Source organism: Halichoerus grypus, chromosome 4 (genome assembly GCF_964656455.1).
Source record: "Halichoerus grypus chromosome 4, mHalGry1.hap1.1, whole genome shotgun sequence".
Taxonomy (NCBI): domain Eukaryota; kingdom Metazoa; phylum Chordata; class Mammalia; order Carnivora; family Phocidae; genus Halichoerus; species Halichoerus grypus.
Genome location: NC_135715.1, coordinates 69,794,671 through 69,820,748, shown reverse-complemented (window position 1 = coordinate 69,820,748; position 26,078 = coordinate 69,794,671). Strand labels below are relative to the sequence as shown.

Genomic DNA, 26,078 nt, shown 5'->3' with positions numbered 1-26,078 from the left:
GGGTTTTTCATAGACGGCTTTTATGATATTGAGGTATGTACCCTCTATCCCTACGCTGTGGAGAGTTTTAATCAAGAAAGTATGCTGTACTTTGTAAAATGCTTTTTCTGCATCTTTTGAGAAGATCATATGGTTCTTGTTCTTTTATTAATGTATTGTATCACATTGATTGATTTGTGGATGTTGAACTAACCTTGCAGCCCAGGAATAAATCCCACTTGGTCATGGTGAATAACCCTTTTAATGTACTGTTGGATCCTATTGGCTAGTAATTTGGTGAGAATTTTGGCATCCATGTTCATCAGGGATATTGGTCTATAATTCTTTTTGGTGGGGTCTTTGTCTGGTTTTGGGATCAAGGTAATGCTGGCCTCATAAAATGAGTTTGAAGTTTTCCTTCCATTTCTATTTTTTGGAACAGTTTCAGAAAAATAGGTATTTTTTTTTTTAAAGATTTTATTTATTTATTTGACAGACACACAGAGAGGGAACACAAGCAGGGGGAGTGGGAGAGGGAGAAGCAGGCTTCCTGTGGAGCAGGGAGCCCGATGCGGGGCTCGATCCCAGGACCCTGGGATCATGACCTGAGCCGAAGGCAGATGCTCAATGACGGAGCCACCCAGGCACCCCTTCTTTAAATGTTTGGTAGAATTCCCCTGGGAAGCCATCTGGCCCTGGGCTCTTGTTTGTTGGGAGATTTGTGATTACTGCTTCAATTTCCTTAGTGGTTATGGGTCTGTTCAGGCTTCCTATTTCTTCCTGTTCAGTTTTGGTAGTTTATGTCTCTAGGAATGCATCCATTTCTTCCAGATTATCTAATTTCCTAGCATATAGTTGCTCAAATATGTTCTTATAATTGTTTGTCTTTCATTGGTGTTGGTTGTGATCTCTCCTCTTTCATTCATGATTTTATTTATTTGGGTCCTTTCTCTTTTCTTTTTGATAAGTCTGGCCAGGGGTTTATCAATCTTGTTAATTCTTTCAAAGAACCAGCTCCTAGTTTCGTTGATCTGTTCTACTGTTCTTTTGGTTTCTATTTCATTGACTTCTGCTCTGATCTTTATTATTTCTCTTCTCCTGCTGGGTTTAGGCTTTATTTGCTGTTCTTTGTCCAGCTCCTTTAGGTGCAGGGTTAGGTTGTGTATTTGAGACCTTTCTTGTTTCTTAAGAAAGGCTTGTATTGCTATATACTTTCCTCTTAGGACCGCCTTTGCTGCATCCCAAAGATTTTGTACAGTTGTGTTTTCACTTTCATTTGTTTTCATGATTTTTTAAAAATTCTTCTTTAACTTCCTGGTTGACCCATTCATTCTTTATTGGATGTTCTTTAGCCTCCATGTATTTGAGTGCTTTCCAACTTTCCTCTTGTGATTGAGTTCTAGTTTCAAAGCATTGTGGTCTGAAAATATGCAGGGAATGATCCCAATCTTTTGGTACCGGTTGAGACCTGATTGTGATCCAGGATGTGATCTATTCTGGAGAATGTTCCATGTGCACTAGAGAAGAATGTGTGTTCTGTTGCTTTGGGATGGAATATTCTGGATATATCTATCTGTGCAGTCCATCTGGTCCAGTGTGTCATTTAAAGCCTTTATTTCCTTGTTGATCTTTTGCTTAGATGATCTGTCCATTTCAGTGAGGGGGGTGTTAAAGTCCCCTACTATTATTATCAATGTGTTTCTTTGATTTTATTATTAATTGGCTTATATAATTGGTTGCTCCCGTGTTAGGGGCATAGATATTTAAAATTGTTAGATCTTCTTGCTGGATATACCCTTTAAGAATGATATAGTGTCCTTCCTCATCTCTTATTACAGTCTTTGGTTTAAAATCTAATTTGTCTGATACAAGGATTGCCACCCCAGCTTTCTTTTGATGTCCATTAGCATGGTAAATGGTTTTCCACCCCCTCATTTTAAATCTGGAGGTGTCTTTGGGTCTAAAAATGAGTCTCTTGCAGATAGCATATTGATGGGTCTTGTTTTTATACCCAGTCTGTTACTCTGTGTCTTTTGATTGGGGCATTTAGCCCATTTACATTCATGGTAACTATTGAAAGATAGGAATTTAGTTCCATTGTATTGCCTGTAAGGTGACTGTTACTGTGTATTGTCTGTGTTCCTTTCTGGTCTATGTTGCTTTTAGGCTCTCTCTTTGCTTAGAGGATCTCTTTCAGTATTTCTTGTAGGGCTGGTTTGGTTTTCCCAAATTCTTTTTGTTTTTCCTGGAAGCTTTTTATCTCTTCTTCTATTTTCAATGACAGCCTAGCTGGATATAGTATTCTTGGCTGCATATTTTTCTCATTTAGTGCCCTGAATATATCATGCCAGTCCTTTCTGGCCTGCCAGGTCTCTGTGGATAGGTCTGCTGCCAATCTAATGTTTCTACTGTTGTAGGTTACAGACCTCTTGTCCCGAGCTGCTTTCAGGATTTTCTCATTGTCTCTGAGACTTGTAATTTTACTATTAGGTGTCAGGGTATTGACCTATTTTTATTCATTTTGAGGGGGTTGTGATGCCTGTTTCCTTCCCCAAATTAGGGAAGTTCTCTGCTATAATTTGCTCCAATAGACCTTCTGCCCCTCTCTCTCTTTCTTCTTCTTTTGGGATCCTAAGTATTCTAATATTGCTTCTCTCTCGAATTCTGCCCTCATGATCCAGTAGTTCCCTCTCTTTTTCTCAGCTTCTTTATTCTCCATCATTTGGTCTTCTATATGACTGATTGATTCTCTCTTCTGCCTCATTTATCCTAGCAGTTAGAGCCTCCATTTTTGATTGCACCTCATTAATAGCCATTTTGGTTTAGACTTGGTTAGATTTTAGTTCTTTTATTACTCCAGAAAGGGATTCTGTAGTATCTTCTATGCTTTTTTCAGCTAGTATCTTTGTAATTGTCATTCTGAACTCTGGTTCAGACATCTTACTAATGTCCGTATTGATTAGGTCTCTGGCAGTCGGTACTGTCTCTTGTTCTTTTTTTTGAGATGAGTTTTTACGTTTTGTCATTTTATCCCGAAAAGAATAGAACAAAATGCTAAAAGGGTAACAATGATCCCAGAAAAATATACACTAAACAAATCAGAAGAGACCCAAAACCAGGGGGAAAAGGAAAAAAAAAAAAGAATATGATCAGGCTGTGGAATAGAAAGAGCTACACACTAGATTTTGGGTGTAGTTTGGTCTGTTAGAAGAAACTGCCTCCCAGAATTTTAAGAAAGAAAAACTTTATACATATACATACACATGTATATACACACACACAAAAATAAGGGTAAATACGATGAAGGGATGGAATATGACTGTAAAGGAATTGATAAAATATGTTGGTTGAAAAAGGAAAGAACAATTGAAAGAAAAAGAAAAAAAATTTCAAAGATTGATTAACTTTCAAAGACTAATGAATCATGGGAAAACAGCCATGAATTCTATGTGTTGTATTCCCCTAGTGCTGGAGTTCTGACGTTCTCATTGATCTGTAAATTTGGTCTTGGCTGGCTGTTCTTGCTGATTTTCTGGGGGAGGGGCCTGTTTCAGTGATTTTTTTTTTTTTTTTAAGATTTTATTTTATTTATTTATTTGACAGTGAGAGATAGTGAGAGAGGGAACACAAGCAGGGGGAGCGGGAGAGAGAGAAGCAGGCTTCCCGCGGAGCAGGGAGCCTGATGCGGGGCTCGATCCCAGGACCCTGGGATCATGACCTGAGCCGAAGGCAGACGCTTAACGACTGAGCCACCCAGGTGCCCCTGTTTCAGTGATTCTTAAATGTCTTTTCTGGAGGCGGAATTCCTCTGCCCTTGCCGGGTCCCGGCTAAGTAATCTGCTCAGGTTTGGTCTCGGGAGCTTTTGTTCCTTGAAAGCTTTCCATAAAGCTTTGGAGGACAGCCATATTTTATCAATTCCTTTTTTAAAAATCTTTTAATTTTCACTTTTACAGTCATATTCTATCCCTTCATTGTATTTAACTTTATGTTTTATATATATATATATATATGTTTTTCTTTCTTTAAAATTTTGGGATACAGTTTCTTCTAACAGACCAAAATATATCCTAAATCTAATGTATGGCTTTGTTCTAGTCTCCTGCCTGACCACTTTTTTTATTCTTCTTCCTTTTTTCAACCAACTTATCAATTCCTCTTTTAAAATCTTTAATTTTTATCTTTACAGTCATATTCCATATATATATATATATATGTATATATATATATATATACACACACACACACACACACATGTACATGTATAAAGTTTTTCTTTAAAATTTTGGGAGGCAGTTTCTTCTAACAGACCAAAATACACCCAAAATCTGGTGTGTACCATTGTTTCCCTATAGTTGTAATGCTTGGGGTTCTAACAGTTCCTTCAGAATATACCTAAGGAAAGGTGCCAAGCTTCTGTAGTTTCTAGGAGGCTTACAACTTTGGAGCAAAGATACTAAGCTAATCTGAGGCAGAGCTAGAACAAGTGACCTCCTCTCTCTGGGTTTCCCATTTCCCCATGTGTGAAATAAATGGCTTAGACTTCATGATCTCTGAAGTTCCCACTGTTTCACTAGGTCTATGAAAATTAGAAAAGGCTAATTTTTAAAATTTCTATGTGTACATATCAGGATTTAAGCTTTTAAAACTTAAAAAAAATTAAAAAATAAAACATATAATTCATTTTAAAACAAAGATTTACTTAAAGGGAGAGTGCAGGGGGTGGGGAGGGGCAGAGGAGGAGAGAGAAACTCAGACTCCCTGTTGAGTGCTGAGCCCAATGTGGGGCTCCATCTAATGATCCTGAGATCATGACCTGAGCTGAAACCAAGAGTTGGATGCTTAACCAACTGCACCACCCAGGCTCTCCCTAAAATGAATTATATGTGCATTTTAAAATATCACACTGTAAGTTTTCTTCTTGCCTTTCCTAGGTCATTGTGGAAAGACATTTGCCATTTTGGAAAAATTTCTGAATCACAGCCATGACAAAATAGCATGGTTGGTCATTGTGGATGATGATACATTAATAAGGTAAGGAGTCCTTCTCATCCTAGGATGGCTTTAAATTCTACATATATTCATATTCAGAAGCTATGATGGGTACTTTTGCTCCTAGCCAAGATGGAGTAACAGGGACTAGATTTCATATATATATATATATATATATGAAATGTCATAGAACTCACCTCCTATGTTTCACGTGTCTCTAGGGGTCAAAAGGACAATGACCCCTGAGACACATGAAACATAGGAGGTGAGTTCTATGACAGCCCCAGCTAACTGCCTTAAGGAAGTATAAATAGTTGCTGAGGGAGGGGAACTTAGGTGGAACCTGGGCAACCCTGGAGTTGAAGAGATGATGCTGAGAGCCTGGGGTGACTGACTGAGGCCATTAATTTGCAGGACAGAGCACTGGAGAGGGAGAGCTGCATAGAAGGAGAACACCAGAGATCTGTGGGGCCTCCCTTCAAGTATTGATCAGTACACATGTGTATGAAGAAACTACTGGAGGCTGGGGAGAGAACCAGCCAAAATGATGAGAGGGGATGGTGGCCAACAGACAGGGCTGAGTATAGTACCTGTTCCTACCAGCCACACTGGGAAACCTTGGATTCATAGGGTATTGGGTAAAGTATATAGAAGTGTCTTGCTTTAATAGCGGGGAGACAGCTAAGGCTAGATTAAGTACTGTTCCAGTCCTGCCCAAGAGATCTTAAAATACCCACAAAGAACAAACTGTTTCCAAGTAACTATTCTGCGTCCAAGAACAAAGCTCAAGAAGATTTCTAGGAATACCAAAATATCCATAACCCAACAAAGATTCATAATGTTTGGCATTCAGTCAAAAGTTACCAGACATACAAAGCAGCAGGAAAACACACTCATAATGAGAAAAATTAGTTGATTGAAATTACCCTAGAAATGACACAGTGTTAACTAGTTGTTATAACTACCAGTTCTGTTAGTTACAACTTAATAACTCTTCCCTTTATTCAAAAAGGAACATGAAAGGTATAATGAAACTGAACTTCTAGAGATAAAAACTACATTGTCTGGGGTGAAAAATCCATTGGATAAGATTAACAAGTTAGATATTGCAGAAGAAAATATGAGGACATTGCAATAGTAACTATACAAAGGAAATACAAATATAAATAATTTAAAATCAGTGAACAGAACATCACTGAGCTGTGGTACAGTCACAGGTGGCTTTGTATATATGCAATTTGGAGTTCCCCAAAAGGGCACCTGACAAATATTTAAAGAAATATTTTCCAAATTTGATGAAAACTATAAATCAGCTGATCCAGACACGGATTCCAGATTGGTGAACCCTAGACACAACTGTGAGCATTCAGGCAGAGCATAATCACCTCCAAGAATGGACATCTTGTATAGCATTTATTATATCTGCAACCACTTGTGTCATCAATCTTCAGTATAATTTATATTAAAAGTTTTGCCACATTTCTTATTTACCAGCAATAATATCTAATTGCCCAATGAGGTCTTAAATGTGTTTTTTGCTTTGAGCTTGTCACCTTTTCCTTGCAAGACTCTGACATCATTCTTGATTGCATGAACTTTGACTTCTCCTAAGTCATGAGGCTGAATAATTGCAAGATTTAGAGTCAGGTCAAAAATTCAAAAACTGAGGGGTACCTTGCACAGCTCAGTTGGTTAAGCATTCAACTCTTTTTTTTTTTTTTTTTAATTTTTGTAGATTTTATTTATTTGAGAGAGACAGAGATAGTGAGATAGCACAAGTGGGGAGGAGAGGGAGAAGCAGGCTCCCCACAGAGCAGGGAGCCCGATGCGGGACTCGATCCCAGGACCCTGGGATCATGACCTGAGCCGAAGGCAGACGCTTAACCGACTGAGCCACCCAGGCGCCCAGGCGCCCAGGCATTCAACTCTTGATCTCAGCTCAGGTTTTGATCTCAGGGTCATGAGTTCAAGCCCCACTTTGGGCTCCATGCTGGCCATACAGCCTACTTAAGAAAAAAAATTCAAAAACTTAAAAAAGGAAGTGGCCAAGAAAGGGAAAAAGTGAAAGTAGAATTTTAGACTCAAAGAAAGAAAAAGGCAAATTCATATCTGGAGTTATGAGTAAAACACCCCACAGTAAACAAATTCAAATGAAAATTTAATAAGGGACATGGATGAAAATTAGGAAAGTAATCCAGAAAATGGGGTCAAGTAGTTAAAAAGGTTAGAAAAAACTGGTTAAAATGAAGAGGCAATGAAGCCCAACATATGTATAATTGGAGTTCCTGATTGAAGGGAAAAAAATCAAAAACAGACATAACATTTAAATTACCAGAAATAAAACAGTATCTTAATATATATGTTAAAAGGGCCTACCTAGTAGGTGCCATAGAAAATTGACTTGGGACCCTCAGCTTCTTCACATAGCTGGGTAAAACTACTAGATTTTGATAACTTCCTCTGAGTCTTGAGGCAAAATGATGAAATAACCTGTAGAGCAAGAAAGTAAGACTGGCATCAGACGTCTCAGAATAACATAAGTACAGAAACAGAGGAACAGGTTAAACTCAAAAAATTGTGAATCACAAATTTTATGTGCAGCGAAGATTCTCTTAAGTATCAAGACTGTAAGAAATTAATGTCCATGAACTAAGGGAGCAGTGTGCACATGCATCCTTCCTGGGGATTAGAGAACTTCATGCAAACGAGAGATGAAATTTGGGCAAGAGGACTGATGGTGGACAGTTCATATATTTAACTGTAAAAACAGGGTTGGGGATGTGGGTAGGGGAATAGTATATAAATGTAATATGTTGACAAAGCAAAAACTTGCAACTTTAAAAAAAAAATGGAAAGAAAAGGGAAAGTAGAATAAGATCATGGCTTACTGTATAGCTCATAGGTGGGATTCAAAGGATATCATGTAAAACTGACCGATCTAATAATAAGATGTTAAATAAAGAATAAGGCATGAAAAGTTAGATACAAGATAATGGGAAAAACTTTTCCAACACAAAGAATTTTTTTTAAAGGAAAAATTAAACACAGTAAATAGTGTATGTATAATTAAAACAAAGTAATTTCAGTGTTGAAACCAAATATCAGTCATGTCACTAAATTTGAATGGGTTTAACTCACCAAAGAACTTTTCAAATTGGCTCATAAAGCAAACCCCAACTCTGTACTTTTATATGAGACATACATAAACATAGTTCTTCAAAAAGCCTAAAAATAAAAGAATATTTGGCAAACTAATGAGAATAAAAAATTCACTTCCCAACTCTAAAAGCTGGGGGGAAAAAAAAATCACAAAGCCAACCCAAAAAAGCACAAGGAAGGAAATAATAAAGATACATGCAGAAATGATGAGGTAGAGAAAAAGATCAAATTAATCAAAATTTTGTTTCCTTGAAAAATTGGTACTGAATGCTTTTCTCATTTAATGGTATCTCCTGGAAATCAAAGTGCACAATGTATTTAGTATGCTGGTCTCTGTAAGAATGAAAAGGAAATAAAGCATACCTAGGTCTCCTTATCTTTACAAAAACAAGTAAGGGACAGATGAACCAGTAAACCATGAAGTTGGTTTCTAAAAGGGTTGGGTGGGAGAAGAGGATAGATGGAGTAGGGGAGGGTGTGATACTTCTGAATTTATCTTTTAATTTAGTTGAGTTGGGGAAGCACGCTCATATTTTACATATTTGAAAATAAGGACAGGAGAAAAGTCAAAGATAGAGGGGAAAAAAAGAAATGAACTCAACTGTGTTTCAAATGAAAACATCATCACACTGAAGGCAAAATGGTTTCCCATTGCCATATCTTGGACAAGCATCATATAATTAAGGACAACAATGAATTATGAACCATTAAAATTAGGACTCAGTGAGTTCATGCTTATAAGAAGTAGAAAATAGGTATGTTCATCAGGGATATTGACCTGTAGTTCTTTTTGTAGTGTCATTTGGTTTTGGTATCAGGGTAATGCTAACCTCATAGAATGAAGTTTGAAGAAAAGCTTTTCTTCCTCTTCTGTTTCTTGAAATAGTTTGAGAAGAGGCATTAACTCTTCTTTAAATGTTTGATAGAATTCACCTGTGAAGACATCTGGTTCTAGACTTTTGTTGGGATTCAGTTTCCTTGCTGGTAATCAGTCTGTTCAGATTTTCTGTTTCTTCCTGATTCAGTTCTGGGAGGTTGTATGCTTCTAGGAATTTAGCCATTTCTTCTAGGTTACCTGAAACTAATATAACACTGTACGTTAATTACACTGGAATTAAAAAAAATAAAAAAGCAAGGAAAAATGGTAACTATCCAGTGGAGAAACCAGACAACAACTTAACTGAGTGGTCAGAATAGGTATCACCAGTGAAGATCAGAAGGACATCGTGTGTCAGACACAGCATCACATAATACTGTGACTGGGAATGTATGTGTTGGACTTTATCATGAGGAAACACCAGATAAACCCAACATGAGGATCATCCCATTAAAATTAGGGGAGGTGCTTTTATTATTAAAAATACCAGGGTCATGAAAGACAAAGAAAAGTTGAATAACTGTTGCAGATTAAGAGAGAATAAAGTGATATAAATAAATGCAATAAGGGATCCTGAGCTGCATCCTGTACTGAAGGGAAGATGTGCTATAACGGACATTGGGTCAATTGATAAAATTGGAATATGGTGGTAGCTTAGATATAAGCATTTATTTTCAGTTTTGGAATCCTAATTAAGGCTGCTATGAACCTTTGTGTACATATCTTTGTAAATATATCTATTTATCTTGGCTAAATACTTAGGAGTAGAATGGCTGGAACATAGTGTATATTTAACTTTTTAAGAAAATTACTGTATTAAAGTTTTTGAAATCCTTAACTTTTCCTGTTCTTAGGACATTTATGTATTTAGGGGAAAGGGGCATAATGTATGAGGCTTACTCCCAAATATTTTAGAAAAGAGAAAATATGTATATACACACACGTACACATGCATATGCACTCATATGCATATACACACATGTATATATACACAGATACATGAATATATGAATATAGAGAAATATTGAGAGAATTATAAAGCAAATAGGGTAAAGTTAACAACTGGTGAATATGGGTAAAGGATATAGGAGAGTATTTTCCATTGTTCTACTCTTGGAATTTTTCTAAAATCTTGAAATTACTTCCAGATAAAATGTCAAAAAATAAAAACCATAGGTCAGAGTAGATTTTCATCTGGAAATCAGTATTCTAACAAAACGAAGGATAAAAATCCTATAACCATCTCAATAGATATATAAAAAGCATTTGACAAGATTCCATTCAGGATAAAAATTCTCAACAAAAGAGGTATGTTCCTTCTAAACCCAAACATAATAAAGGCCATATGTGAAAAACCCACAGCTAAGATCATCCTCAATGGTGAAAAATTGAGAGCTTTTCCCCTAAGATCAGAAACAAGACAAGGATGTCCACTCTCACTACTTTTATTCAACATAGTCTAGAAGTTCTAGCCATAGCAGTCAGACAAGAAATAAGAGGCATCCACATTGGTAAAGAAGTCCAACTGTCATCTTTTAGATGACATGATATACATAGAAAACCTTAAAGATTCCACCAAAAAACTACTAGAATAAATGAATTCACTAAGGTTGCAAGATTCAAAATTAATATCCAGAAATCAGTAGTGTTTCCATACACTAACAACAAAGTCACAGAAAGAGAAATTAAGAACACACCATTTGCAGTTGCACCAAAAAGAATAAAATACCTAGGAATGAACTTAACTAAAGAGGTGAAAGACTTGTACTCTGAAAACTATAAAACACTGATGAAAGAAATTGAAGGAGACACAAACAAATGGAAAGATATTCCATCCTTATGGGTTGGAAGAATATTGTCAAAATGTCCTATTACCCAAAGCAGTCTACAGATTCAACACAATCCGTGTCAAAATATCAACAGTATTTTTCTTAAAATTAGAATAATCCTAAAATTCGTAGGGAACCACAGAAGACCCCAATTAGCCAAAGCATGGTTGATAAAAAAGAACAAACCTGGAGGTATCACAATCCCAGGTTTCAAGATATACTACAAAGTTGTAGTAATCGAAACCATATGGTATTGGCATAAAGACACATAGATCAGTGGAACAGGATAGAGACCCCAGAAATAAGCCCACATTAATATAGTTAATCTATGAAAAAGGAGGCAAGAATATACAATGGGCAAAAGTCAATGTTTTCAATAAATGGTGCTGGGAAAACTGGACAGTAACATGTAAAACAAGGAAAGTGGACTGTTTTCTAACACCATACACAAAAATAAACTCAAAATGTATTAGAGACCTAAATAGGAAACCTGAAACCATAAAAATCCGAGGAGAGTGCTTAAGCAATAATTTCTCTGACATCGGCCATAGCAACATTTTTCTAGGTATGTCTCCTAAGACAAAACAGAAATTAACTATGAGACTACATCAAAGTGAAAGGTTTTTGCACAGTGAAGGAAACCATCAACAAAGCAAAAAGACAACTTACTGAATGGGAGAAGATATTTGCAAATGATATATCCAATAAGGGGTTAATATCCAAAATATGTAAAGAAGTCCTACAATACCAAAAAATCTGATTAAAAAATGGGCAGAGCACCTGGATAGACATTTCTCCAAAGAAGACATACGATGGCCAACAGGCACATGAAAAGATGCTCAGTATCAGTAATTTTGAGGGAAGTGCAAAATCAAAACCACAATGAGATATCACCTCACACCTGTCGGAATGGCAAAAATCAAATGCAAGAAACAACAAGAGTTGGCAAGGATGTAGAGAAAAAGGAACACTTTTGTGCTGCTAGTGCTAACGCAAACTGGTGCGGCCATTGTGGAAAACAGTATGGAGGTTCTTCAAAAAGTCAAAAGTAGAAATACCATATGATCCAATAATTCCATTATTGGGGGATTACACAGGGAAAAGGAAAACACCAATTTGAAAAGATATATGCACCCGTGTTTACTGCAGCGTTATTTACAATAGGCAAGACATGGAAGCAGCCCAAGTGTCCATTGATAGATAAATGGATAAAGATGTGGTATATATAGAGAGAGTGGAATATTAGCTATAAAAGAAAGATCTTGCCATTTGTGACAACATGGATGGACCTGGAGGGTATTAAGTGAAATAAAGTATTTGTCTTTCTCAGTCTGAATTATGATTCCACTAATAAACAGAATGTAAAAAAATAAAAAATCAGACCTATAAATATAAAGAACTGATGATTGCCAGAGAGAAGGGGAGTGGGAGATTGGGCAAAATATGTGAAGGGTAGGGGAGATACAGACCTCCAGTTATGAAATGAGTGAGCCATGGGAATAAAAAGCAGAACGTAAGGAATACCATCCATGATACTGTAGTTAGCGATGTAAAGGGACAGATGGTAGTTATACTTGTGGTGAGCATAACATTGCATATAAACTTGTCAAATCACTAAGTTGTACACCTGAAACTTAGGTAACATTATGTGTCCTTTACATATACACACACAAATCAGTATTATGCTGTTAGAAAAGCTCTATGCAACACTAAGCTCTGTTAATATGATTTTGATAGCATGTAATCTTAACTGTTGCCATACTGTTTTTCTTCATTTCTGTGCCTCAAAATTGCCTGATATGGTAACATATTGTTAAATAAAAGTTCCTTTCCTGGATGAACAGCCAATCCGCTTGGACAGAATTGGAGATTCATCTGCTTTATCCACATTTCTAGTTTTTAGCAAAATGAAGTACATGATAGTTGTCAGACTCAGTTTATGATTCTTTAGCTTTAAAATGATATCATGAGTAGGGAAATGGTTGATGTTAAAAGGAAAAGAAACCCAGATGAGATGTTAAATCCCAGTTATTTTAACCTCAGAAATTATAAGTTGAGGGTTGAATTGACATTTTTACAATATGCAGGAGCAAGAGAAATACTTTTCATTTCTTCTCAGGTCAAGAAGTAGATGTAAATTTGCCCCAGAGGTCTTTGAGGTTTTTTGCTTGTTTTTTTGCGGGTTTTTTTTTTTTTTTTTTTAATACACAGACTTTTACCAGCTGAAGACCACAGTGTCCTTAGAGATCTTTGAGTATATTCTCCATAACTGAATGGTATCTTACTAGGTATCTGCAAACTTCCTCACCTTCCCCTGCAGAGTTATCAGCTGACTTCCTGAAGACAGATTCCAAACTAGGTGCCTAGAATGTTTCTTGTGTGCCCCAAACACGACAGTTTCCAAGATAATGTATTCTGACCACTGAGAAACTGTCAACATTGTCAGTGGCCTTGACCTCCAGGCAGATATAAACACGATTAGCAAACTTGTGAATTTTTAGCACATTTTTAAGCAATTTTTTCACACGTTAAATTTATTTTCTTCACTTTCAGCTTTGGGCTTATTAGCTGGGCTGTTTGTGTAAGATGCAGGAGCGTGGATTGGAAAGGTGTCCTCCTCTCTACTTCATGCATTTCCACTTTGACTTCTTAAGACCCTACCTATCCCCCAAAAGAAGAAAAATGAAATTCTAGAGCACTAGTCTTCTAGATGTTAATACTTCTAAGAACTTATGATTAGTAATTTAGAGAAATACTGGATATATCCACCTCTTGGACATGCACGATGCTCGTCAGGCTTGAGAAACATTGAAATTTATTTAGCCAATTAAAAAAAAATCCGAAATTGACCACGGAACAACTCTTTTCAGGAAACACTGATTAATGTCATGAGAGAACTGGGGATTTGGTGGAGTGTGACCTGGCCAGCTCTAGTTAGAACATACAGTGGAAGGACTTTATAAAGTATCTGTAAGTGGTGTAAGTTCTTCAAACACAGAAAAGCTGGCCCTTCTCAATATCAACCTTTGTCTCACCTTTAAAAAGCTATTTCTAGATTTTATTTTCCTACAAAGTCTTTTTCTTCCTTCATCCTTATGGCAGCTATCATTGCAGGCATTTCTCTCATCAGCTCCTAGATATTCTCATTGCCCTTTGTAAGCTATTTTGTTGACTTGTACAAAGAGGTACAGTTGCCAGAGGTATAAATAGACATAAAAAGACAACTCATGTGGCCTTACTCGGGGGAAACATATGCATGGTTGTGCACCATAATTGGAAGGTTTCCTGGAAAGCCTCACTGCCCAAATTCCCTTTCCCCACCCGCCAGCCATGTGCCTGACACGGACCTCATTTGTACCTCAAACATTCCATTATTGTGGGGGGGAGCACCTGGGTAGTGCAGTCGGTTAAGCATCCAGCTCTTGGTTCCAGCTCAGGTTGAGATCTTAGGGTCGTGGGATTGAGCCCTGCACTGGGCTACGCCTGCTCATGCAGAGTCTGCTAAAGTTTCTTTCTCCCTCTGCCCAGCCCCCCACTCCCCTCACGTGCTCGCTCTCTAAATCTTTAAAAAAAAAAAATCCATTTGGGGGCCGTTAAAAATGAAAATATACCAAATGTTAGGAAGTGGCAGAGGGTCAGTAAGGTCTCCTCCAGACTGAGAAGTCCTTTTAATACCAAAAAATGAAGCCAGCCCCTCCATACCGTTCACAGAGTTTTATTCAGGGTAACTTACCGACGGGCGGCTGGGTGGGCTTACAGACGATCCTGGCTGTAATACACTCTTAGTCTCCGCCCCTATTCGAGGCCTCTATCCAGCCCTTTCACCAGCTCTTACGGAGTGAGGGGCCCGGTGGGGAGGGCACGGGGGTAGTTATCGTAAGTGGCACCACCTGTGAACCAGAGGCGAGAACAAGAAGCCCCACAGGTGGAGTCAATGTTGTCAGCACGCCTACACTCCACGCTGCACCCGCCCCCCACCCCGACATCTTTATGGCCCATATAATCTTTACCCTAGTCCCAGATACCATCCCGGTGCTGCAGCAGCAATACAAATAGCAACAGGAGCTTAACCAGTACCACTCCTGGTTTTTCAGCATTCCGCATTCTTGAGGGGTAGGGGCAATGACCAGTCTAACTACTACCTGCTGAAGAGGGGTGCAGGTCAGGAGTTAAGGAATGAAACCGCCTTTCAACCAATTGCAGAGATTCTGTAGTACTAAGTTGAGCCCCCATCCTTTATAGAGCCATTACTTTGGAAGTCTTGCATATAGTCTTAGCATTTTAGTCTACATTTTATAACAAGGCCAATTAGGTCAGTTCATTTGAACAGTGGTCCCATTTCAGGAGGTGGTCTTGCTGGTGGGCTTTCAAAGTCAGGCCTGTAGTGTGCAAGCAGTCAGGTAGAAAATTAGCCATATATGCAAGAAAACCAAAAGAATTCAGGGTCCAGCCTAGTTTTAGAGGTAAACAATCAACATTCAAAGATAATCAGAACTAGAATCTAACACCCATAAAGATATATCACCAAATCAAGTTTTTCCTCTCTAAAATCACCCTCATTTCTATCAAAGGTCGCCAAATTAAGTTGTTTGTGGGGGCGCCTAGGTGGCTCAGTTGGTTAAGCATCAGACTCCTGATTTTGACGCAGGTTATGATCTCAGGGTCATGAAATCAAGCCCCATTAGGCTCCAAGTCCTGCGTGGTGTCTGCTTGAGATTCGCTCTCCCTCTGCCTCTGCCTCTCCCCCACTTAGTTTCCCCCTCCCTCACTGCCAAAAAAAAAGATTGTAAAACAAGTCCAATTTTAACAAACTCGGCCTAATTATTATTATTTTTGGCCTATTTACATAAATGCAGTAAGAATAGTGACTGGCCATTTATGTTCTTCTAAAGCTGCTTTGTTGGAACTTCTCATAAGGAATTTCATTTTGAGCTTTTAACAGCCTTTGGAGGCCAGAAGCCAAGCCAAATACTTGCCATCAGACATGCCTGCAATACCTTTAGTTTGGGTTACTTCCACTCTTCTTGAAGTTCCCCCCAAAATATCCTGTGGTTCCTGAGACTGCCAGGAAGTGACCCTCCTTACCTGGTAAAGGCTCCCAGGAACCCTGTAAACAGGGACCAGGTTGAATTAATTTTTTCAAGGGGCTTCCTTGGCTCCATAAAGTCAATCTTAGCACCTTAAAACTGGCCCTATCAGAATCTATGCAGGTCTCTCTCAAATAGGACCTTCCAGTCATAGCCTTGGTAATAGAACCACTGTTTCCAATGTTCCATTACAAGAACATGTTCTTATTGAACTTATACAAATAACTATAATTGATTTCCCATTTTGTTGTTGCCACAAGCCCCAGCCAAATCCTTCTGGATGTGAACTTACATCCAATTCACAACTCACCTTTGGCATTAATATCCCTAATGCTTATACTTATCTTTCCATAGATAAGTGTGCATTCAGCCAGTGACTCTTAGTGCTAGTACGGTCTGTTGGTTGGTACAAGACCAATAAATGGTTAATTCCACCTGGGGCCTCCGGTTGCCCCCTATTGCACACATGAGAGGGCAACCCTGGCCTACCTCCTAGTCTCTGGGGGGTAGGTGGTATCCACCCCTGAAATTCTGCCGATAACAGGGGGGCACTTGGCAACACCCCTGGCTTTTTAGAGCCTTCCTTCAGGGAAGTAAACTGCTTTCCCTTAGGCAATGCCTTCTAGAGGCTTAGCAAGACCTAAATGGGTTGTTTGTATTTTCTCTCGGGGTCCCAGATAATATTAGATCTTGCTACCATTGTTTATGAGCTCTTGATAGGCCCCCTTTCCACCATTTTATCATTAGGAGGATCCTTTATTTTTCCCTGTTTTTCCATCTATTTCCCTTTCGGTTTCATGTAAGTCTGCCATTATAGCGGCTACTATAGCAATGGGACATTTAACCCCAGGGACGAGAGCGGATGCTAAAGTCCCATACCCTGCCCCTGGCGCTGACCGTGAGATGTGCACATTCATACAAGAGGAATGTAATTCTTCATTTGGGCCACCAAAATGCTGGGTGTAAATGGCATGTTTCATCCCCAGTTCTTCCATAGAGGTCCCGTGCAACGGAGGGGAGGGAACAGCCTCCTCGGTAAGCCAGGTTTTCTTAATGCTAGCATGTATCCAATCAGTCAGATTATCTAAGTGCCTGCAGTTCTCACCCATGCCTGCAGTATATAATCTTTGTCACAAGGCAGGTTGAGCCATGGCTTAGGCCATTTTTGATGTCTCGAATCCATTTACCATAATACCATCTTCTCCAGTATCCCACAGTCATAACCCCCAAGCTGCCACCCTTTCTGAGCCCTTTTGCTTCTCCACCATTTCAGATAGGTGTTTTTAGGGCATCCCTGTACTCACACACTGGTCTGAAATGCTCAAAAGCCCTGGCCGAGCCTCCCCACAGGGTAGTGGCTAGCCAGCTTGGGATTTCCCCCACGGACAACAGGCTCCCCCCGTCATAGCCCGTTAACCCATGGCTTGTTTGATTTTCGGTATCCTGCCCACTACGCCAAGTGTTAGGAGGTGGAGGAGGGTCAGTCATGTATCCTCCAGACTGAGAAGGCACTTTAATACCGAAAATGGAAGCAAGCCACTCCATCCTGTTTACGCAGTTTTACTCAGGACAACTTACGGTTGGTTGGTTGGTTGGTCAGGACGGTAATATGCAGCAATTCTTTGCCACTATCCAGACCTTAATCCCCAGCTCTTATGGCGCCAGGGGCGTGGTGGTGCCGTCACAGGGTAGTTATCTAAAGTGGTGCCACCTGTGGCTAGAGGACCAAAGATGGAGTGGGTGTCATCAGCACTCCTACACCAAGTACACCTGAGAAGATCAGACAGTTCACACTTACTGAGAAACAGGACTGGAAGAAGTGAGCTAAACGGTACATGGGCCACCTTTACTTCATTAACCTGCCACCCTATTCACCCAATCTAGGCAGCCATGTTCTGGCAGTGGCTTATTAAAACTGGGGAGTAAGCCCCTGGGTTTTTAGTCTCTCTCCTGTTTCCAGGAATATACAGTGTCCACTGATTTTTTTTTCTTTTCCTGAAAAAATGCATTTCTTCTGTAAATCACTTGAATTTCATCTCTAAATGATTCATACTGTTATTATACTATAATTATACGTATATACATATAATTACATAGTATGACCAGTGGGATGTAAGAATCATAAACTATTTACCGTGAACACACTTTTGAGTTTAAGTCATTATTGCTTATGTTCCCTTTGGAATTTTAGCATCTCCAGGCTCCAGCACTTGCTTAGCTGTTATGACTCCAGCGAACCAGTGTTTCTGGGAGAGCGGTACGGCTACGGCCTGGGCACTGGCGGCTACAGCTACATCACGGGAGGAGGAGGGTAACTATGAGCATGGCTTCTGCACATACTCTCAGCATTAACTTCAGTTTCCACGATATAGGGCTCGGTCTGTGGCGGTGGGACCTATCCTGATATCTAAGTGCTCTGTAAATGGCAGCCGTTTCTATAATAGGAAAGTGAACATTAAATTTGCTAAATATGAAAAGAATCCATGCTAAAGAATATTTTACCCCACGAAGAAATATAAATCGTTGTCAAGGTATTTGGTAGAAATGTCCCTATAGGAATAATTGTTTCTAGGTAGCCAATTAGTTTTGATTGGTTACATGAAAAAAGAAATTTGGATATAGATTTTATTGTCAGAAAATAAGTCATTAGACTTCTAAATTATCTAGTGCTAATAAATCACATTTCGGAGAAGAGTAGTTAGAAGTTTAGACTTAAGCAATTAAGTGATATTTGTGTAGGATTTATAGGTTTTAAATAACAGTGAAAAGTCAATGTTTTTAAATGAAGTATCTGCCTAATCTCTTGTGGGGAAAGATTTTGATTTGATTTATATGGGTAAATCAATTGAACAATTAATCTTTCTATTATTTCTGTAGTCTTTGCTATTGGGGTATGTAGGGAAAATCTTAACTTGGTATAAACTATAGTGATTTAAAGTCATTCCAACAGGTATTTGCTGAATGTCCACCATGTGCTAAGCAACATTCTTGGCACTGGTTTCTAAACCTCTGAAGGGTCAGGACTTTATATTCTTACTTTGTAGTCCCCTCGATCAGAATGGTTCCTACTGCAGGACCTCAAGAATCACATTGCAGGGGTTCTGGCTTGGTCTAGCTGATTCAGTGGTTAACATGACATGGCTATGGACATGACTCTTTCATAGTGATAACTGAGCCTGGGCATGAGTACTGATCTTTCTTGAGCAGTGGCCGTGTGTCTTCCTGAGGTCATCAGCAACAGGAGATGCAGCTGCAGGTAGGCCTTCAAAAAGACACTAAAGGGAAGGCCAAGGAGTATTGGTCTCTTCATTTAAAAAAAAGAAAAGAAAAGAAAAAAGAAACTCAAGCTATGCGCAGCCTTATGGTAATGCATTTAGTTTTCAGTGGGTGAGGTACTGGGGCTGGTTAAGGATCCGGGCATGGTATCTGTTGAGTAAGAACTTCCTACCTTTGAAAGGGGTCCTGTTATTTGAATATGGGTTTGTATATTTTGTAGCACATAGGTGTGGATATACTTTTAACATAGAAGTGATTTTTTGTCAAGAAAACTATTTTGTTGTCTTCCTTGCCTGTTGGATTTCACTTTTAGGTCTGAGACTGGCCCTTGAAGCCTGAAATGGCACTTGACAGCACCCAGCCAGCATTGCTTTTCATCGCTCCAGCTGGTTGCTCATTCGCTCCAGGAGCCTAGCGGGTGCGGGCATGGGGGATGCAAAGACCACAGTTCCTCCCCTCCAGGCGCCCACAGGCTAGTGCCAGATTGACAGATACACTGCATGAGTGTCACTGCTCCCTTTCCCAGGCCCATGGTGGGCACTGTAACCACCAAGATAGCACCTTTAACCTCTTATATGTTCAACTTCTACCTTGCTACTGTGGACTTCCTGCCACCTCCAGTTTTCCCATCTTAAAACTCCTTCCTGCCACCACACCCTCCCTCTTCTCCCCTTGAAATCATCTTCAGAATCCACAATTCATGATCTCTGCTTCCCCACTTCCATCTGACCCCTGTGCTTGGCCTTCAACCTAAACCACCTTGCTGAGGACTGTGGCCATGTCCATGTAGCCACATCCAGTGGCATGATTCCAAACTCTCTTTTGTTTAACCTCTTGGCTGCCTTTGACAAAGGTGACCGCCACTCCTTGAAAGGCTTCTTTCTCTTGCTTTCCAGAACAGTGTCATATCCTTGTGTATTCCTGCCTTTCTGATCATTCCTTCCCAGGTCCTTTTTCCTGTCCCTTAAATGGCTGTGTTTTCCAGGCATCTTTTCTGGTGTTCCTTCTCTTCTCACTCTGTATTCTCCTTGGTGATATTATCCACCCCATGACTATGCTGAAAGCACCCAAACCTCTATCCCCAGCCTACAGCTCTTTCCTGACCTCGAGGCCATGTCCACTGGGGTGACAAGACCCAGCACTGCCATCCTGACCTCATCCTCTGACTCTGGCCCCTGGCCCCTGCTTTACTGTTTTTCAAGTAGTCTTGCCTCGGGGAATCACGAGTTCCCGCCCCAGAGACCTGTGACTCTGCTTTACCCTTTCTCTCCCTCATTCCCCAGGACCCTGAAGTCAACCCAGTCAGTTCTGTCTCATAAATACTACCTCTGTCTCCACCTCCCCAGGGTTAGTCGAGGTCACCCCACCTCTTACATGTGCACTCCTGCCACAGCTCGTCTCCTCCGCTCCTTGCTGTCGACCACACTGTAGCCACAGAGACCTTTCTACAACCACGTCTGATCCTGTGGCCCTCCTGCTCAGAGGCTTTCACTCGCCTCCATTGCTTTTATTCTTCCACAAGAGCATGAACTCTTTCCTACCTTTGGCATCTCAGATAGTCTTTCGCATTCCTACAGGAGTCATGCTGGTCTGGGATTAGGCCTCATTTTAATCACCGCTGGTATGCCGGATCCACAGCCTCTCTGGGTGCTGCTGATTTCTCTAGTGGGTCTTGTCTCCTTCCTCCTGCTCTCTGACCCAACTTGTCCCTGAAAGCTGCCACATCTTGCTACCCACATGGGAAGGATTCCTCTCTCTAGAAATTAGTTCTTCTGGGTTTCATATCATCCATGTCTTCAACAATTCCATAGGTTAATGTGATTTTAATTTTATTTGGATTTTTTTTATTACCATGGGAAGTGAAAGTCTTTGCATTCTTTTATAACCTCCTGTTACCTTTAGAATAAAGTCCAAATTACTCATCAAGACTTACCAGGCCTCTCATGACCTTGGCAGATGCTGTTTTACTTTTATAGCCTCATTCATCTGCACCCTCATCTTATTTCAGTTCCTCAGAGGCATTTCTTCTTTCCTCTTCCCCAAGATTGGCATCTGCTGGTCTCTACATAGCACTGTGTCCCCTCCCCAACTTTCTGTCTTTGTCACTGGGCTCATCCTTCTCATTTTTTTTTTTTTTTTTGGACACAATATAGCTATTATTTATTCCTGGAAGCCTTTGGCCTAGTCTGGCCTCTCAAATCTGGGTTTGATGCCTTTCAAATATACTTTCATAGCATATTATGCAAACCATTATCATTTAATTGCCTATTTACCGTTCTGTTTTCCACCTAAATTATGAAATCTTTGAAAGCAGCACCTGTATCTCATTTCTCATTATATCCTCAGTTCCTAGCATAGGGACTCATTTTTTACAAGGTACAATGAATAAATGAATAAACAATGCATGAACACTGAGCCTTGGTCTTTGTATGGCTAACGGCTATTGTAATATTCTGTTTTTCATAGCACTTTTACAAAGATGCAGAAACATTCATCATGAGATTGTCTCATATCAACCTTTGAAGAAAGCTGCAGACATCATGTTAAATGATTTCTCGGTAGACTTTTCTGATGATCCAGCTTAAGAACCAACATGATTTTTTTGTAAACAGCAAGTCAGGATCAATTAATGGCTTATAAAACCAATGAATGGATCATAACCATCATTTAAAAATAATGAAATATAAAATGGAATAGAATAAAATAGAAATATCATAGTGTATCACATGTAGTAAGGGTGTGTGTTGTTTTGTGAAATTTTGTTTCAGTTTTATACACACACACAATACATATAAATGGTTGTAGTATGAAATGTGTTTCTTGTGTTCTCACTGTGGTTTACAGTCAAGTTAAGTTTTTGTAAAGCCTTGCCTTCAACCATCTCCCCTCAGCCCCATGAAGCAGAGCTGAATCAGGAGTTTAGACTCCACAGTGATTTATATGTAGATATTCTGTATTGTTTGGAAAATGAGACTTTTGCATTTTTTTGAATGCAAATATCTGGTGTTCACTTCGTTGCTTACTCCTATGTCTGCGTAGGAAGCTATGATCAGGATGTCCTCATTCTCTTTGGCAGCCTCCTTGAAGGGGCTGAGGACAATGTTACCCGGAGACAGCCCTGACCAGTTCATCTGCTGGAAGACCGGGAGAGGCGGGCGCATTTCTGATGCCCTTCACCTTCTGTATGTGCTCTTGATCTGCACGTGCACGGCCTTGGGCAGGCCCCTGCCCCCTGTTTCAGTTTTTCTTCTGCTTAAAATTAGTATATTGTATATTAAAAGAAATCACATTATTAGTCTTACAGCCTCTCAACATCTTTTTCATATTTAAAAGTTGGCAGGCAGAGCAGACATACCATGATATATCCAGTACTTTTCCATTTTGGGGGAACTCTTCATTTTGAAACAACCCATCAGCATACTAATAAGCAAGTGTTATTAAAGGCTCGTGTGTACTTAGTTTGTGTGAATAATTAATGTAAGACTGTTCTGTGTGAGTAGGGAAAAATAGAAAAAAATTACTAATAAAGATTTTATGCTTACATTTTATCTTCCTGTAAAGTTAACTTTTCAGAGAGTGGGCCAGGATAAAAGAGTGGGCCTTCCTTTTCTTTTTCATTCTATTAGATGCTGACAAAAGAAAAAAATAAAGTGTTTGATATAATTAAATTGGGCTTAAGATAAAGAAGATTACAGTTCTGATTGGAATACAAGTACAGTTGGATCTTGAACAACATGGGTTTGAATTGGGCAGTTTCACTTATATGCGGATTTTTTTTTCATAAATACAGTAAAATACTGTAAATGTATTTTCTCTTCCTTATGATTTTCTTAATAACATTTTCTTTTCCATAGCTTACTTTATTGTAAGAATACAGTTTATAAGACATATAACACACAATGTATTAATCGACTATTTATGTTATCAGTAAGGCCAATAGTAGGCTATCAGTAGGTAACTTTTAGGGGAGTCGAAAGTAGGATCAGATTTTAAACTGCACATGGGGCTGGCCCCTCACCAATGCATTGTTCAAGGTCAACTGCAGTATACTTACTTAGGAAATTCCCCTTGACGTGGCTTCGGATAGATGTTTTAAGGAAAGTGTCTGTCTCCAGCAGGTGCATGTCCCCTTACATAGGCCCTTTTCCTGGGGTCGGGTAGATGAGCGGGGGTTTGACTCAGGACGAAGGTGCTATCCCAGCCCCTGGTGGGCCCTGGACTCTGAGAGAAAGAGGATTTCTGGTGAGTTTTAAAATGTGCAGTTTTCCTTTTGGTAGAGTTCACGAGAACCATGTTTCTTCCTCTGGTACAGTCCTATTTTCTTGTATCAGCTTAAATAAAGAGCTGCTTTTTCCTCTTGTCTGGTCTTATTTCACCGTGTCCTCTGGCATCTTGGTGGGGACAGGGAGAGTGCCCTGTGTGTATGTTGCATCACCAGGGCTTGGTCACTAGTATTAAACTACACTGAACTGAGCCCCCAGCTGAGTATGGAATCAACATTTCACATCAGGGATTGTATTCAAGGTCTTTGTCCTTTTTTCCTTCCCACTAGACTGATTCATAGAACTCCTTCCCCTCCCCCAGGAGGAAGATCTTTGTAAAGGCAGCTTTATTCTCACTTGTTTGATCCATCAAATTCTTGAGTGCTTACTGTGTGCAAGGCCCTGCATTTGGCTCTGGGAATATGTGGATAAGGGATAGACAGTTTTGCCTTCAAGGAAGTTGTTGCTTATTGGGAATGAATTTGTGAACCATATTAGTCCCTTCAGCCCTATCAGCTATTAGATTATTCATACTACGAGAAGATCCATTACTACCGTAGGGCCAGACTGGCCCTATATTTTAGGACCAATCTGTATTTCAAAAAGAGGAGGATGTATTGCAGGAACTTGGTGTGAAAGGGTTGGAAAGGGCCAGAGGGATAAAAGGGGGCAGGTGGCTCTCCTGAGAGCTCAGTAGCTGTAGAGAGCTGGTACTGCCCCAAAGGCTGGAAGAGCAAGGCAAAGGCTGTGTTCTGGAGCCCGTCCTTGTGAGTTGCTGTGGATGCTCTTGTGGTTGGGTCTCAGCACCACATCTGAGCCAGTCCCAGCGCTGGCTCCCCATTGCTGCTGTGGTTCTGGCCCTGGAGCCTGGGGCTGCCCAGCATCGCCTGCCTCTGCCACAGAGACTGCCGGCGCCAAAAGCCGATGGCCTCCCCCAGTATTGTGCCCCTCATGGACAGATTGAAGCCAGGTCTTTGCTGGCAAGGGAGTCTGGAAAATATTGTTTCACAGTTTCCAGCCTCCTGCAAATCTGAGGGCACAGAACGGCAGGACTGGGCATGAGTTCCACCAGAAAGTACCCAACATACCAGGTCAAGTAGCATCATAGCACTGTTTGAGGAAAGTCAACTTCCCTCTCTGTCTCTCCTCTTTCTCAAAATCACCTTAAAGAAGCGTCCACAGACTGGAATCACTTGGACAGTGAATGCAAGGTTGTTTCAGTTAGACCTGCTCTCACTGTCGGTCATCACCTGTATGAGGGAGGTACCTGGGCCCATCTACTTGCTGGGAATGTTGGTGGGTTTTGTTATGATCTCATTGAGCATGTTAAAAGTAAAGAACTATTCTAATTTTCCATTGGCATATTAGGAAAAGAACATTGTATAGTATTCATTTGCAAGAATGATATAAAGAAATAAAATTGCCTATTAGATAGGTAAACACTTCTTCAAAGTAAATTTTCCTTTCATAGAAAGCACAAAACATTTCCCCCAGAATAACTATGAAATATGAAACACTGCTGATGTCAACATCTTTATCAAGAATGTGGCCTCTGAATTATATTTCTTTATTTAGATTAAAGGTCTCGAGGAGCTGCTGCCCTAACCCCTTTCTCTGTCTGCTCTGGCTTCCCACTAGAATGGTCTTCAGCAGAGAAGCAATCAGGAGACTTCTCGCCAGTAAATGTCGCTGCTACAGCAATGATGCCCCTGACGATATGGTCCTAGGAATGTGCTTTAGTGGGTTGGGAATCCCTGTGACACACAGCCCTCTCTTCCATCAGGTGAGAACAATGTTTTTATACCTACCTTAGAGGGAGAGAGGGGGATTTTCTTCTCACTTAAAGATCCTACTTCATTCCCTTCACATATTCTTCTGGAAACAATCTTAAGAACTATGTGGACAGGCCCCAGGGGGGCATCCTTAACAGATCTTTTTGTCTGGAGGGTTGATCCTATACCATGTACAGCAGGAAGATGGAAGGCAGAAACCTCTAGAAAACGAAATGGTGTTTGACCATTGTCCTTGAATATAGTACCAGGGAAAAGCTGCTCTTTTTTTCCCCTCTATTTTTGAGTTAAAAAATTGATGGCATTTAAAAACTATTAAATGCTATCTAGAAATATACAGGAATAATCTAATATTTCCTGCTGTATATATGCCAAGTGTATGTAATTCTATACTGTCCTAGGTTTTTACACTGTCCACTGGTTACCTTTTTATTGGGCTTACTCCTCTTTGGTTACTATTAAGATGAGTGACTAGACACTATTAAGCTTCAATTTAGTATCTCAATAAGCATATAATCTCGGGGTTGTTGTTGTCTGAGATAATGTTTACCAGGGATGGTTGGTGCTCCAAACCACTATACCGTGGTTTGGAGAAGGGAATCCTCCACACTATTTTTGGTAGTTTTTAAGAATCAGGTCAGTGAATGTTCTGATGTTGTAAGAATAAATATGTTGTCATATTTAGTAACCAGTAGCAAATGCTATCATAGCAATATAGAAAATTGAACATGACAGAAATAGCACTGTAGGAAATAAGTTGAACAAGGCAAAGAAAGTGTTTGCATTATCAAGAAAGGCAGAATCCATTTCTGCCTCTTGAGAACCATAA

At 39.8% G+C, this 26,078-nt stretch overlaps 1 protein-coding gene and 1 long non-coding RNA gene across 5 annotated transcripts in view; one reads left to right on the top strand and one right to left on the bottom strand.

Moving 5' to 3' along the window:
- B3GLCT (beta 3-glucosyltransferase) overlaps positions 1-26,078 on the top strand; it is a 118,935-nt gene that overhangs the window by 79,963 nt on the left and 12,894 nt on the right. Inside the window, exons 12-14 of the mRNA XM_036070514.2 lie at positions 4,912-5,011; positions 18,113-18,232; positions 25,098-25,242. Coding sequence (XP_035926407.2) covers positions 4,912-5,011; positions 18,113-18,232; positions 25,098-25,242 — 365 coding nt within the window. The remainder of the gene's footprint in view (positions 1-4,911; positions 5,012-18,112; positions 18,233-25,097; positions 25,243-26,078) is intronic.
- Positions 7,107-26,078, bottom strand: part of LOC118521762 (uncharacterized) — a 36,222-nt gene continuing 17,250 nt past the window's right edge. Inside the window, exons 2-6 of one of the 4 annotated variants that reach the window (XR_013447033.1) lie at positions 23,252-23,418; positions 17,500-17,691; positions 14,568-14,724; positions 8,959-9,209; positions 7,107-7,459 (exon numbers count right to left, since the gene is read on the bottom strand). This is a non-coding gene — a long non-coding RNA (uncharacterized LOC118521762). Of the gene's footprint in view, positions 7,460-8,958; positions 9,210-14,567; positions 14,725-17,495; positions 17,692-22,739; positions 22,821-23,251; positions 23,586-26,078 lie in introns of those variants that run through there. The other 3 variants (XR_013447034.1, XR_013447032.1, XR_013447035.1) reach the window with 3 other exon arrangements.